At 55.3% G+C, this 15,799-nt stretch overlaps 1 protein-coding gene across 1 annotated transcript in view; it reads right to left on the bottom strand.

The window, feature by feature from the left end:
* Window positions 1-2,460: 2,460 nt before the first annotated feature.
* LOC135456805 (protein-arginine deiminase type-3-like) overlaps window positions 2,461-15,799 on the bottom strand; it is a 30,262-nt gene continuing 16,923 nt past the window's right edge. Inside the window, exons 8-15 of the mRNA XM_064730918.1 lie at window positions 13,169-13,384; window positions 12,939-13,045; window positions 11,265-11,429; window positions 8,914-9,058; window positions 8,740-8,833; window positions 7,937-8,016; window positions 5,857-5,997; window positions 2,461-2,828 (exon numbers count right to left, since the gene is read on the bottom strand). Coding sequence (XP_064586988.1) covers window positions 2,595-2,828; window positions 5,857-5,997; window positions 7,937-8,016; window positions 8,740-8,833; window positions 8,914-9,058; window positions 11,265-11,429; window positions 12,939-13,045; window positions 13,169-13,384 — 1,182 coding nt within the window. The 3' untranslated portion in view covers window positions 2,461-2,594. The remainder of the gene's footprint in view (window positions 2,829-5,856; window positions 5,998-7,936; window positions 8,017-8,739; window positions 8,834-8,913; window positions 9,059-11,264; window positions 11,430-12,938; window positions 13,046-13,168; window positions 13,385-15,799) is intronic.

Below are 15,799 nucleotides of genomic sequence, written 5' to 3'. Positions count from 1 at the left end.
TTTTTGGGATCGGGGGTTGTTTTCCATTTTCCCAAATCCCGCTTTTTTAGCAGTGTTTAGGATGGAAATCACCAAAACCTTGCTTGGAGCCCCAAAAGCTGTGGGGTGGGGGGGGGTCATTCCCACATTCCAGAGGGGCCATTCCTGCATTCCTGAGGAATTCCCAGGGTTCGGGAAGGATCCAGGAGTGCCATTCCCACATTCCCATGGGGCCATTCCTGCATTCCCATGGGGCTGTTCCCGCATTCCCAAGGAATTCCCAGGGTTTGGGAAGGATCTGAGGGTGCCATTCCCACATTCCCATGGGGCCATTCCTGCATTCCCATGGGGCTGTTCCCGCATTCCCAAGGAATTCCCAGGGTTTGGGAAGGATCTGAGGGTGCCATTCCCGCATTCCTGAGGGTCATTCCTGCATTCCCATGAGTCCATTCCCGCATTCCCAGGGAATTCCCAGATTCGGGAAGGATCCAGGATGGTCATTCCTGCATTCCCATGAATCCATTCCCGCATTCCCAGGGAATTCCCAGATTTGGGAAGGATCCAGGAGGGTCATTCCTGCATTCCCATGGGGCTGTTCCCGCATTCCCAAGGAATTCCCAGATTCGGGAAGGATCCAGGAGGGTCATTCCTGCATTCCCGGGGAATTCTCAGCTCAGGAAGGATCCTTGGGGAGGTCATTCCCAAGGGGTCATTCCCAGGGAATTCCCATTTTCCATTCTGGAAAGATCCAGGGGTGCCATTCCTGCATTCCCATGGGGCTGTTCCCCCATTCCCAGGGAATTCCCAGGTTCAGGAAGGATCTGAGGGTGCCATTCCCGCATTCCTGAGGGTCATTCCTGCATTCCCATGAGTCCATTCCCGCATTCCCAGGGAATTCCCAGATTTGGGAAGGATCCAGGATGGTCATTCCTGCATTCCCATGGGGCCATTCCCAAGGAATTCCCAGATTCGGGAAGGATCCAGGAGGGTCATTCCTGCATTCCCGGGGAATTCTCAGCTCAGGAAGGATCCTTGGGGAGGTCATTCCCAAGGGGTCATTCCCAGGGAATTCCCAGGTTCTGGAAAGATCCAGGGGTGCCATTCCTGCATTCCCATGGGGCTGTTCCCGCATTCCCAGGGAATTCCCAGGGTTTGGGAAGGATCTGAGTGTGCCATTCCTGCATTCCTGAGGGTCATTCCTGCATTCCCATGAGTCCATTCCCAGAGAATTCCCAGATTCGGGAAGGATCCAGGAGGGTCATTCCTGCATTCCCAGGGAATTCTCAGCTCAGGAAGGATCCTTGGGGAGGTCATTCCCAAGGGAATTCCCAGGTTCTGGAAAGATCCAGGGGTGCCATTCCTGCATTCCCATGGGGCTGTTCCCCCATTCCCAGGGAATTCCCAGGTTCAGGAAGGATCTGGGGGTGCCATTCCTGCATTCCTGAGGGTCATTCCTGCATTCCCATGAGTCCATTCCCGCATTCCCAGGGAATTCCCAGGTTCAGGAAGGATCCAGGGGTGCCATTCCTGAGGGTCATTCCTGCATTCCCATGGGGCATTCCCATTCCAGGGAGAGCTCAGAGCCTTTGCAGGGCCTGAAGGGGCTCCAGGAGAGATGGAGGGACAGGGATGGAGGGACAGGGATGGAGGGACAGGACACAGGGAATGGCTTCAGACTAAAGAGGGATAATTTGGATTGTGATATTTGGGATAAATCCTTCCCTGGGAGGGTGGGAAGGGGCTGGGATGGAATTCCCAGAGCAGCTCTGGATCCCTGGAGGTGCCCAAGGCCAGGCTGGACATTGGGGCTTGGAGCCACCTGGGACAGTGGGAGGTGTCCCTGCCCCCGGGAATGGATGAGCTTGAAGGTCCCAAGATTCCATAATTCCATGGTTCCATAATTCCATGTTTCCCTGATTCCATAATTCCATGGTTCCACAATTCCATGTTTCCCTGATTCCATAATTCCATGTTTCCCTGATTCCATAATTCCATGGTTCCACAATTCCATGTTTCCCTGATTCCACAATTCCATGTTTCCCTGATTCCATAATTCCATGGTTCCATAATTCCATGTTTCCCTGATTCCATAATTCCATGGTTCCACAATTCCATGTTTCCCTGATTCCATAATTCCATGTTTCCCTGATTCCATAATTCCATGGTTCCATAATTCCATGTTTCCCTGATTCCATAATTCCATGGTTCCCTGATTCCATAATTCCACGATTCCATAATTCCATGTTTCCCTGATTCCATAATTCCATGGTTCCACAATTCCATGTTTCCCTGATTCCATGGTTCCACAATTCCATGGTTCCACAATTCCATGGTTCCCTGATTCCATGGTTCCACAATTCCATGTTTCCCTGATTCCACAATTCCACGATTCCACAATTCCCTTATCCCACGTGGATTTTTTCACTGGGACAGCAGTTCCAGAGCCCCACCCCATTCCCCACCAGTTTAACCAGTCCAGCGTTCTCCCAGTGCCAGGGCAGCCCCACAGAGCCCCCACAGCCCAGATTTGGATTTATTTCCGCCACCAAAGGCACTTGGCAGGGACGGGGCAGGGACTGGGGCAGGAGGGGACACGCAGGGGACACGGAGCCGCCTCAGGGCACCACGTGCCACCACTTGAAGGCGAAGGGCTTGCGGCGCACGTTGGTGCCGCAGTGCACCTCGCCCTGCCCGACGTGGTAGGAGAAGAAGTCGTCGATGAAGGTGCAGGAGAGGCCCAGCGGCTCCAGCAGCTCCCGCACGCGCTGCTCCAGGCAGCAGCGCCCGCCCACCACGGGCCCGAAGGGTTTGGGGATGCCCAGGTGCCGGCCCAGCACCAGCATGTTCACCTGGGGCAGAGCGGGGAGTGCAGCAGGGGTTGATCCGGGGACGGCCCCGATCCCAGCAGGGACGTCCCAACCCAGGGACATCCCAACCCCATCAGGGCACATCCCATCCAAAGGAAATCCCAATCCCACCAAGAGATGGCCCCAGCCCATCAGGACACATCCCAACCAAGGGAAATCCCAATCCCATCAGGGAACATCCCAACCCCGATCCCATCAGGGCACATCCCAACCCAGGGACATCCCAACCCCATCAGGGGACATCCCGGCCCTGATCCCATCAGGGCACACCCCAACCAAGGGAAATCCCAATCCCACCAAGAGATGGCCCCAACCCATCAGGGCACATCCCAGCCCAGGGACATCCCAGTCCCACCAAGAGATGGCCCCAACCCATCAGGGCACATCCCAACCAAGGGAAATCCCAATCCCATCAAGGCACATCCCAACCCAGGGACGTCCCAACCCCATCAGGGAACATCCCAACCCCAATCCCATCAGGGACATCCCAACCCAGGGACGTCCCAACCCCATCAGGGGACATCCCGGCCCTGATCCCATCAGGGAACATCCCAACCAAGGGACATCCCAATCCCATCAGGGCACATCCCGGCCCAGGGACGTCCCAATCCCACCAAGAGATGGCCCCAGCCCATCAGGGCACATCCCAACCAAAGGAAATCCCAATCCCATCAGGGAACCTCCCAACCCAGGGACGTCCCAACCCCATCAGGGCACATCCCAACCCCGATCCCATCAGGGACATCCCGGCCCAGAGACATCCCAATCCCACCAAGAGATGGCCCCAGCCCATCAGGGAATATCCCAACCCAGGGACGTCCCAACCCCATCAGGGGACATCCCGGCCCCGATCCCATCAGGGCACATCCCAACCCAGGGACATCCCAATCCCACCAAGAGATGGCCCCAGCCCATCAGGGAACATCCCAACCCCGACCTCATCAGGGCACATCCCGGCCCAGGGACGTCCCCATCCCATCAGGGGACATCCCCATCCCATCAGGGACATGCCCATATCATCCCTAATGGGATATCCCCATCCCATTAGGGCACATCCCAGCCCCAATCCTGGCTTAGGGACATCCTGACCTGACCCCAACCCTGATCCCATCAGAGAACATTCTGGCCCTGATCCCATCAGGGCACATCCTGGCCCCAATCCCATCAGGGCACATCCTGATCCCATCAGGGCACATCCCAACCCCGACCTCATCAGGGCACATCCCAACCCAGGGACATCCCAATCCCACCAAGAGATGGCCCCAGCCCATCGGGGAACATCCCAACCAAGGGAAATCCCAATCCTATCAGGGCACATCCCAACCCCGACCTCATCAGGGCACATCCCGGCCCAGGGACGTCCCCATCCCATCAGGGGACATCCCCATCCCATCAGGGACATCCCGGCCCCAATCCCATCAGGGACATCCCCATCCCATTAGGGCACATCCCAGCCCCAATCCTGGCTTAGGGACATCCTGACCTGACCCCAACCCTGATCCCATCAGAGAACATTCTGGCCCTGATCCCATCAGGGCACATCCCAACACTGATCCCGTCAGGGGGACATCCCAGCCCCGATCCCATCAGGGCACATCCCAACACTGATCCCGTCAGGGGGACATCCCAGCCCTGTTCCCATCCTGGCCCTGGGACATCCCAGCTCCCATCCAATCAGGAAACATCCCAGCCCAGGGACATCCTGGCCCCCATCCCACCCCTGGGACATCCCAGCCCCATCCCAGCCCAGGGAATATCCCAGTCCTGATCCCATCAGGAGACATCCTGCCCCAGGGATCATCCCAGCCCCGATCCCATCCTGGGGAAACCCCGATCCCATCAGGGGACGTCCTGCCCTGGGGAGATCCCAGCCCTGATCCCACCCCAGGGAGCATCCTGGCTCAATCCCTCAGGGAACAACCCAGCCCTGATCCCATCAGGGAGCATCCTGACCCCAATCCTGGCTCGGGGATATCCCACCCTGACCCTGATCCCATCAGGGAACATCCCAGCCCCAATCCTGACCCTGATCCCACCCCAGGGAGCATCCCGGCTCAATGCCATCAGGGAGCATCCTGGCCCCAATCCTGGCTCGGGGATATCCCGACCTGACCCCAACCCTGATCCCACCAGGGAGCATCCCAGCCCCATCCCGGCCCAGGGAATCCCCGATGCCATCAGGGGACATCCTGACCCCATCCCACCCTGGGGAGATCCCAGCCTGATCCCACCCCAGGGAGCATCCTGGCTTAATCCCTCAGGGAACAACCCGTCCCGATCCCATCAGGGAGCATCCTGGCCCCAATCCTGGCTCGGGGATATCCCAACCTGACCCTGATCCCACCAGGGAGCATCCCAGCCCCATCCCGGCCCAGGGAATCCCCGATGCCATCAGGGGACATCCTGACCCCGATCCCACCCTGGGGAGATCCCAGCCCTGATCCCACCCCTGGGAGCATCCCAGCTCAATCCCCTCAGGGAACATTCCAGCCCCAATCCTGGCTCAGGGACATCCCGACCTGACCCTGACCCTGATCCCATTAGGAAACATGCCAGCCCCAATCCTGACCCCAATCCCACCCTAGGGAGCATCCCAGCCCCATCCTGGTCCAGGGAATCCCTGATCCCACCAGGGAACATCCCAGCCTCAATCCTGGCCTGGGGACATCCTAGCCCTGATCCCATCAGGGAATATCCCGATCCCACCCCAGGGAGCATCCCGGCTCAATGCCATCAGGGAGCATCCTGGCCCCAATCCTGGCTCGGGGATATCCCAACCTGACCCTGACCCTGATCCCACCAGGGAACATCCCAGCCTCAATCCTGGCCTGGGAACATCCTGGCCCCAATCCCATCAGGGAACATCCTGGCCCCAATCCCATCAGGGCACATCCCAACACTGATCCCGTCACGGGACATCCTAGCCCTGATCCCATCAGGGAATATCCTGGCCCCAATCCCATCAGGGAATATCCCGATCCCACCCCAGGGAGCTCGGGGGTGCCGTTACCATGTCCGGGAAGAAGGCCTCGGCCTCGGCCTCGGCCCCCGCGTTGCTGTGGCTCCGGAAGAGCTGCGGGATGTCCAGGATGTCGGGCTCGGCCAGGCCCAGCGAGCGCTTCAGGATGTCCCGGTTCCAACTGATGCAGCTCTGGGAGCCACCGGGGAGGGACGGTCAGGGGAGAGGGACAGGAGAGGGACAGCGGGATGGGGAGATGGAGGGACAAAGTGGGGGAAAAGGGATGGAGGGACAAGGAGATGGACAATGGGATGGAGGGACAAGGAGATGGACAATGGGATGGAGGGACAAGGAGATGGACAGTGGGATGGAGGGACAAGGAGATGGACAATGGGATGGAAGGACAAGGAGATGGACAATGGGATGGAAGGGCAAGGAGATGGACAATGGGATGGAGGGACAAGGAGATGGACAATGGGATGGAGGGACAAGGAGATGGACAGTGGGATGGAGGAACAAGGAGATGGACAATGGGATGGAGGGACAAGGAGATGGACAATGGGATGGAAGGGCAAGGAGATGGACAATGGGATGGAGGAACAAGGAGATGGACAATGGGATGGAGGGACAAGGAGATGGACAATGGGATGGAAGGGCAAGGAGATGGACAATGGGATGGAGGAACAAGGAGATGGACAATGGGATGGAAGGGCAAGGAGATGGACAATGGGATGGAAGGGCAAGGAGATGGACAATGGGATGGAAGGGCAAGGAGATGGACAATGGGATGGAGGAACAAGGAAATGGACAGTGGGATGGAGGAACAAGGAGATGGACAATGGGATGGAAGGGCAAGGAGATGGACAATGGGATGGAGGAACAAGGAGATGGACAATGGGATGGAAGGGCAAGGAGATGGACAATGGGATGGAGGGACAAGGAGATGGACAATGGGATGGAAGGGCAAGGAGATGGACAATGGGATGGAGGGACAAGGAGATGGACAGTGGGATGGAGGAACAAGGAGATGGACAATGGGATGGAGGAACAAGGAGATGGACAATGGGATGGAGGAACAAGGAGATGGACAATGGGATGGAGGGACAAGGAGATGGACAGTGGGATGGAGGAACAAGGAGATGGACAATGGGATGGAGGAACAAGGAGATGGACAGTGGGATGGAGGAACAAGGAGATGGACAATGGGATGGAAGGGCAAGGAGATGGACAATGGGATGGGGAGATGGAGGGAGAAAGGCATGGGGAGAGAGGGATGGGGAGATGGAGGGACAAAGGGAAGGAAAGAGGGACAGAGGGATGGACATCAGGATGGGCTGGTGGCTGGAGGGAGGGATGGACAGAAGGGTGGGCACAGAGGTGGGTGGATGGATGGATGGATGGATGGATGGATGGATGGATGGATGGATGGAATCCATGGATGGATGGATGGATGGATGGATGGATGGATGGATGGATGGATGGATGATGGATGATGGATGGATGGATGGATGGATGGATGGATGGATGGATGGATGGATGATGGATGGATGATGGATGGATGGATGGATGATGGATGATGGATGGATGGATGGATGGATGGATGGATGGATGGATGGATGGATGATGGATGGATCCATGGATGGATCCATGGAGGAAGGGATGGACAGAAGGGTGGCCAGAGAGGTGGGTGGAGGGATGGATGGATGGATGGATGGATGGATGGATGGATGGATGGATGGATGGATGGATGGATGATGGATGGATCCATGGATGGATGGATCCATGGATGGATGGATGGATGATGGATGGATGGATCCGTGGATGGATGGATCCATGGAGGGATGGATGGATGGATGATGGATGGATGGATGGATGGATGGATGGATGGATGGATGATGGATGGATGGATGATGGAGGGATGGATCCATGGATGGATCCATGGAGGGAGGGATGGACAGAAGGTTGGACAGACGGAGGAATGGACGGAAGGAGGGACAGAGCAATGGGGAGATGGATGGAGAGGAGGGTGGTGATGGAGGATGGGTGGAGGGATGGAAGGGAGGAAGGAGGGATGGGGGACAGAAGGACACGGAGGGAGCGATGGTTTGGAGCCTCCTGCTCCCGTCCCCACCTGGGCGTAGTCATTGAACTTGCGGAGCTCCTCGTCAGCCAGGATCTCGTTTATGGTCGGCTTGGACACCCTGTCCAGCCCTGCCAGGAGGGAGCCAGGCTGGAATTCTGCCCCAGCTCAGCCTCCAGCTCTGCCCCGGAGCTCCATCCCAACCCAGCAATCCACCCCCTGCAGCTTTTATTAATTAATTAATTAATCAATTCTGCCCCAGCTCAGCCTCCAGCTCTGCCCCGGAGCTCCATCCCAACCCAGCAATCCAACCCCTGCAGCTTTTATTAATTAATTAATTAATCAATTCTGCCCCAGCTCAGACTCCAGCTCTGCCCCGGAGCTCCATCCCAACCCAGCAATCCAACCCTGCAGCTTTTATTAATTAATTAATTAATCAATTCTGCCCCAGCTCAGACTCCAGCTCTGCCCCGGAGCTCCATCCCAACCCAGCAATCCAACCCCTGCAGCTTTTATTAATTAATTAATTAATCAATTCTGCCCCAGCTCAGACTCCAGCTCTGCCCCGGAGCTCCATCCCAACCCAGCAATCCACCCCCTGCAGCTTTTATTAATTAATTAATTAATTAATTAATCAATTCTGCCCCAGCTCAGACTCCAGCTCTGCCCCGGAGCTCCATCCCAACCCAGCAATCCAACCCCTGCAGCTTTTATTAATTAATTAATTAATCAATTCTGCTCCATTCTCCCTCCACTTCCCAGCCGGATTTCAGGGTCCATCCACCTCCCCCATCACATTTTGCAGGAAAAAGGGGAAACAAACCCAGGGATCCCCATTGCCCATCCTGCCCTACCCTGGAACATGGCGGCCTCGCCGAACCCCTCCTCCTGCTTCTCCTTCAGCAGCTGGTAGCAGGCGCTGGGGCTGGCCAGGAGCAGCCGGAATCCCTGTGCAGGAGGAGGAGGAGGAGGTCGGGGAAGGCTCTGAGGGTCTCATCCCGCTTTTTCCCACTGCCGGGATCCGTTACCTTCCGGTCGGGAGCAGGGACGAAGGTCAGGAACTCATCCACGTGCCCGACGTAGAGCCAGTCCGAGAAGAGCTCCACGGGCGCCTGCACCTTCTGGGCCACCAGGAAATCCCGCACGGCCTTGGCCATCCTGCGGCCGCCCACCCTGCGGGGGCACCGCGGCTTCTGGGGAGGCTCCGCTGGGAGCCGACCCCAAACGGGGCCGGGAAATCCTGGGTTTGGGGTTTTTCCTGCTTCTCTGGGAGCCAACCCCAAACGGGCCGGGAAATCCTGGATTTGGGGTTTTCATGACCCCAAACGGGGCAGGAAATCCTGGGTTTGGGGCTTTTCTGCTTCTCTGGGAACCAACCCAAACGGGGCCGGGAAATCCTGGGTTTGGGGTTTTGGGGAGGCTCTGCTGGGAGCCGATCCCAAACAGGGCCGGGAAATCCTGGGTTTGGGGTTTTCATGACCCCAAACGGGGCCGGGAATTCCTGGGTTTGGGGTTTTCCCCCTCCGCTTGGAACCAACTCCAAATGGGGCTGGGAAATCCTGGTTTGGGGTTTTTCATGACCCCAAACGGAACTGGGAAATCCTGGGTTTGGTTTTTCATGACCCCAAACGGGCCAGGAAGTCCTGGGTTTGAGGTTTTCCTCCTCCACTCGGAACCGACCCCAAACGGGGCTGGGAAATCCTGGGTTTGGGGTTTTTCATGACCCCAAATGGGGCTGGGAAATCCCGGTTTTGGGGTTTTTCATGCTCTGCTTGGAGCTGACCCCAAACAGGGCCAGGAAATCCTGGGTTTGGGGTTTTTCATGACCCCAAATGGGGCCAGGAAATCCTGGGTTTGGGGTTTTGGGGAGGCTCCGCTTGGAGCCAACCCCAAATGGGGCCGGGAAATCCTGAGTTTGGGGTTTTCCTGGTCTTCTTGGAGCATGACACCAAACAGGGCCAGAAAATCCTGGGTTTGGGTTTTTTCATGATCCCAAATGGAGCTGGGAAATCCTGGGTTTGGGGTTTTCCTTCTCCAGTTCCCCAAACGGGGCCAGGAAATCCTGGATTTGAGGTTTTCCTACTCCGCTTGGAACTGACCCCAAACAGGGCTGCGAAATCCTGGATTTGGGATTTTCCCCCTCCACTTGGAACCAACTCCAAATGGGGCTGGAAAATCCTGGTTTTGGGGTTTTTCATGACCCCAAACGGGGCCGGGAAATCCTGGGTTTGGGGTTTTCCTCCTCCGCTTGGAACTGACCCTAAATGGGGCTGGGAAATTCTGGTTTTGGGGTTTTTCATGCTCTGCTTGGAGCTGACCCCAAACGGGGCCAGGAAATCCTGGGTTTGGGGTTTTCCTGCTTCTCTGGGAACCTACCCCAAATGGAGCTGGGAAATCCTGGGTTTGGGGTTTTTTCATGACCCCAAATGGGGCCGAGAAATCCTGAGTTTGGGGTTTTTCATGCTCTGCTTGGAGCTGACCCCAAACAGGGCTGCGAAGTCCTGGGTTTGGGATTTTCCCCTCCACTTGGAACCAACCCCAAATGGGGCTGGAAAATCCTGGGTTTGGGGTTTTTCATGACCCCAAATGGGGCCAGGAAATCCTGGGTTTGGGTTTTCCATGACCCCAAATGGGGCCAGGAAATCCTGGGTTTGGGGTTTTCCTCCTCCGCTTGGAGCTGACCCCAAACGGGGCCAGGAAATCCTGGGTTTGGGGTTTTCATGACCCCAAATGGGGCCAGGAAATCCTGGGTTTGGGGTTTTTCCTGCTTCTCTGGGAACCAACCCCAAATGGAGCTGGGAAATCCTGGTTTTGGGGTTTTGGGGAGACTCCGCTGGGAGCCGATCCCAAACAGGGCCGGGAATTCCTGGGTTTGGGGTTTTTCATGCTCTGCTTGGAGCTGACCCCAAACGGGGCCAGGAAATCCTGGGTTTGGGGTTTTCCTAATCCCAAACGGGGCCAGGAAATCCTGGGTTTGGGGTTTTTCCTGCTTCTCTGGGAACTGACCCCAAATGGGGCTGGGAAATCCTGGGTTTGGGGTTTTCCTCCTCCGGTCCCCCAAACGGGGCCAGGAAATCCTGGGTTTGGGGTTTTCCTACTCCACTTGGAACTGACCCCAAACAGGGCTGCGAAATCCTGGATTTGGGATTTTCCCCCTCCACTTGGAACCAACTCCAAATGGGGCTGGGAAATCCCGGTTTTGGGGTTTTTCATGACCCCAAACGGGGCTGGGAGTTCCTGGGTTTGGGGTTTTCCTCCTCCACTTGGAACCAACCCCAAACGGGGCTGGGAAATCCCGGTTTTGGGGTTTTTCATGCTCTGCTTGGAGCTGACCCCAAACAGGGCCGGGAAATCCTGGGTTTGGGGTTTTTGGGCTCACCTGGGGAAGCTGCTGCCGATCAGGATGCGCCCCAAGGGATACTCCTTGCCCTGCACCGTCACGGGCGGGCTCACCTCCAAATTCCCGAAGGAATCCAGGCTGGAAACCCAGCCCTTTGGAGCCTGCCGGGCCACGTAGCCAAAATCGGCGCCCTGAGCGGTGGGAAAATGGGACAAAGTGGTTTAAAAACGCGGCTGTCAGCACCAAATCATGTGGGCTGGAGCATCCCATCCCAAAAATGCAGGAGATAAAGGGATTTATCCCAATTTTTGGAGGGATTTGTCCCAGTTTTTAGAGGATTTATCCCAGTTTTTGGGGGATTTATTCCAGTTTTTAAAGGGATTTATTCCAGTTTTTGAAGGGATTTATTCCAGTTTTTAGGGGATTTATCCCAGTTTTTGAAAGGATTTATCCATTTGTAGGGGAACTTATCCCTTTTTTGAGGGATTTATCCATTTTGGATGGATTTATCTCAGTTTTTGAAGGGATTTATCCCAGTATTTAAAGGGATTCATCCCAGTATTTAAAGGGATTCATCCTAGTTTTTAGGGGACTTATCCCAGTTTTTAGGGGATTTATCCCAGTTTTTAGGGATCCCAGTTTTTGAAGGGATTTATTCCAGTATTTGAAGGAATTTATCCTAGTTTTTGAAGGGATTTATCCCAGTATTTAAGGGATTTATCCCATTCTTTGGAGGGATTTATCCCAGTTTTTGAGGGATTATTCAGTTTTAGAATTGACCCCAGTTTTTAAGGGATTTATCCCAGTATTTAAGGGATTTATCCCAGTTTTGGGATTTAGCCAGTTTAAAGGGATTTATTCCAGTTTTTTGAGGGATTTATCCTATTTTTAGGGAATTTATCCAGTTTTTAGGATCCATTTTGAAGGGATTTATCCCAGTATTTAAAGGGATTTATTCCAGTTTTTAAAGGGATTTATTGCAGTTTTTGAAGGGATTTATTCCAGTTTTTGAAAGGATTTATCCCAGTGTTTAGAGGGATTTATCCCAGTATTTAAAGGGATTTATCCTAGTTTTTAAGGGACTTATCCCAGTTTTTGAAGGGATTTATCCCAGTATTTAAGGGATTTATCCCATTCTTTGGAGGGATTTATCCCAGTTTTTGGAGGGATTTATCCCAGTATTTGAAGGAATTTATCCTAGTTTTTGAAGGGATTTATCCCAGTATTTAAGGAATTTATCCTAGTTTTTAGGGGATTTATCCCAGTTTATAGGGGATTTATCCCATTTTTTGATGGGATTTATCTCAGCTTTTAGGGGATTTATCCCAGTATTTAAAGGGATCTATCCCAGTTTTTAGGGGATTTATTCCAGTATTTGAAGAAATTTATCCCAGTTTTTAAAGGGATTTATCCCAGTATTCAAAGGGATCTATCCCAGTTTTTAGGGGATTTTATCCCAGTTTTTAGGGATTTATCCCTGTTTTTAAAGGGATTTATCCCAGTTTTTAAAGGGATCTATCCCAGTTTTTTGAGGGATTATCCAGTTTTTGGAGGATTATCTGTTTTAGGGAATTATCCATTTTCAGGATCCCAGTTTTTGAGGGATTATCAGTATTTAAGGGATTATCTAGTTTAGGGGATTATCCCTGGTTTTAACGGATTATCCCAGCTTATGGAGGGATTTATCCAGATTTTAGGGGAAGGGCTGGCTACCAGGTGCTCCGTGACGGGGAAAAATCCTCAGGCCGCCCGGGGCGGGCCGAGGGCAAGACCACGGCAGGGTCCTGTGGGCGCCTGATGTAGCCGAACTCGATCTCATCCTGCTGGAGGGATGGAGAATTTTGGGATCCCCCAGCGCAGCCGGGCGGAGGGTGCGGGGGCCCGATCCCACCTGCAGACAACGATCCTGCTGGTTTGCGGCGCCGCACCAGTGTTCAGCGCACCGCACCCTCCCAGCGCGCCACGGCGACCACAATCTGTGTGTCACGTGGGAAAAACGGAAATCGGGGTTCTGGAGCGGGCGGTGGTGGAAGGGTTGGGAGAACCTGCAGACCCCTGCAGACAAAGACCTCGAGCGGCGCCGCCGTGTTGGGCGTCATGATCCAGGGAGCCACGCGGAACACCACGGTGTCCGTGAAGATCGGAGACTCCAGGGGGCCCTGCGGTGGTGGGGATGGAGTTTGGGGTCTGTCCCCACTGTCCCAACCCACGTTGGTGTGGTGGGGATGGAGTCTGGGATCTGTCCCCACTGTCCCAACCCCATGGGATGGCAGGGATGGAGTTTGGGATCTGTCCCCACTGTCCCAACCCACGTTGGTGTGGTGGGGATGGAGTTTGGGGTCTGTCCCCACTGTCCCAACCCCATGGGATGGCAGGGATGGAGTTTGGGATCTGTCCCTGCTCTCCCAGCCGCCCCAGGGGAGGAAAACTTGAGGGGAAAGTGGGGGGAAAATGGGAAAATTTGGGTTCTGGGATGTTTGGGATGGAGTTTGGGATCTGTCCCCAATGTCCCAACCCACGTTGGTGTGGTGGGGATGGAGTTTGGGGTCTGTCCCCACTGTCCCACCCTGGGATGTTTGGGATGGAGTTTGGGATCTGTCCCCACTGTCCCAACCCCATGGGATGGCAGGGATGGAGTTTGGGATCTGTCCCTGCTCTCCCAGCTGCCCCAGGGGAGGAAAACTTGAGGGGAAAATGGCAAAATTTGGGTTCTGGGATGTTTGGGATGGAGTCTGGGATCTGTCCCCACTGTCCCACCCTTCCTGGCATGGCAGGGATGGAGTCTGGGATCTGTCCCCACTGTCCCAACCCACGCTGGTGTGGTGGGGATGGAGTTTGGGATCCGTCCCCACTGTCCCAACCCCATGGGATGGCAGGGATGGAGTTTGGGATCTGTCCCTGCTCTCCCAGCTGCCCCAGGGGAAGAAAAATTGAGGGGAAAATGGGAAAATTTGGGATGTTTGGGATGGAGTCTGGGATCTGTCCCCAATGTCCCAACCCACGTTGGTGTGGTGGGGATGGAGTCTGGGATCTGTCCCCACTGTCCCAGCCCCATGGGATGGCAGGGATGGAGTTTGGGGTCTGTCCCTAATGTCCCAGCCGCCCCAGGGAAAGAAAACTTGATGGGAAAGTGGGGGGAAAATGGGAAAGTTTGGGTTCTGGGATGTTTGGGATGGAGTTTGGGTTCTGCCCCTGCTATATCAGCTCCCCCAGGGGAGGAAAAATTGAGGGGAAAGTGGGGGGAAAATGGGAAAATTTGGGTTCTGGGATGTTTGGGATGGAGTCTGGGATCTGTCCCCACTGTCCCAACCCCATGGGATGGCAGGGATGGAGTTTGGGATCTGTCCCTGCTCTCCCAGCCGCCCCAGGGGAGGAAAACTTGAGGGGAAAGTGGGGGGAAAATGGGAAAATTTGGGTTCTGGGCAGTTTGGGATGGAGTCTGGGATCTGTCCCCAATGTCCCAACCCACGCTGGGATGGTGGGGATGGAGTTTGGGGTCTGTCCTTGCTGTCCCACCCTGGGATGTTTGGGATGGAGTTTGGGATCTGTCCCCACTGTCCCACCCTGGGATGGCAGGGATGGAGTTTGGGATCTGTCCCTGCTCTCCCAGCTGCCCCAGGGGAGGAAAAATTGAGGGGAAAATGGGAAAATTTGGGATGTTTGGGATGGAGTCTGGGATCTGTCCCCAATGTCCCAACCCCATGGGATAGCAGGGATGGAGTTTGGGATCTGTCCCCACTGTCCCAACCCCATGGGATGGCAGGGATGGAGTTTGGGGTCTGTCCCTGCTGTCCCAGCTGCCCCAGGGGAGGAAAAATTGAGGGGAAAATGGGAAAATTTGGGATGTTTGGGATGGAGTCTGGGATCTGTCCCCAATGTCCCAACCCACGTTGGTGTGGTGGGGATGGAGTTTGGGATCTGTCCCTGCTGTACCAGCTCCCCCAGGGAGGAAAAATTGAGGGAAAAGTGGGGGGAAAATGGGAAAATTGAGGTTCTGGGATGGCTGGGATGGAGTCTGGGATCTGTCCCCAGTGTCCCACCCCTCCTGGCATGGCAGGGATGGAGTTTGGGATCTGTCCCTGTTGTACCATTCCCTCCTGGGGAGGAAAACTTGAGGGAAAAGTGGGGGAATGGGGGTTCTGGGATGGCAGGGATGGAGTTTGGGATCTGTCCGTGCTGTCCCACCCTGGGATGGTGAGGATGGAGTTTGGGATCTGTTCCTGCTGTCCAAACCCCTCTGGGATGGAAAGGACAGAGTTTGGGATCTGTCCAGGCTGTCCCACCCTGGGATGGCAGGGATGGAGTTTGGGATCTGTCCGTGCTGTCCCACCCTGGGATGGTGAGGATGGAATTTGGGATCTGTTCCTGCTGTCCAAACCCCTCTGGGATGGAAATGACAGAGTTTGGGATCGGTCCCCACTGTCCCAGCCCACCCTGGGATGGTGGGGATGGAGTTTGGGATCTGTCCGTGCTGTCCCACCCTGGGATGGCGGGGATGGAGTTTGGGATCTGCTCCAGCCCCTGCTGGGATGGTGGGGATGGAGTTTGGGATCTGTCCAGGCTGTCCCACCCTG

The sequence above is a fragment of the Zonotrichia leucophrys genome, chromosome 21, assembly GCF_028769735.1.
Source record: "Zonotrichia leucophrys gambelii isolate GWCS_2022_RI chromosome 21, RI_Zleu_2.0, whole genome shotgun sequence".
Taxonomy (NCBI): Eukaryota; Metazoa; Chordata; class Aves; order Passeriformes; family Passerellidae; genus Zonotrichia; species Zonotrichia leucophrys.
Note: the sequence above shows the minus strand (reverse complement) of the source record. Positions and strands in the feature narration are given on the sequence as shown.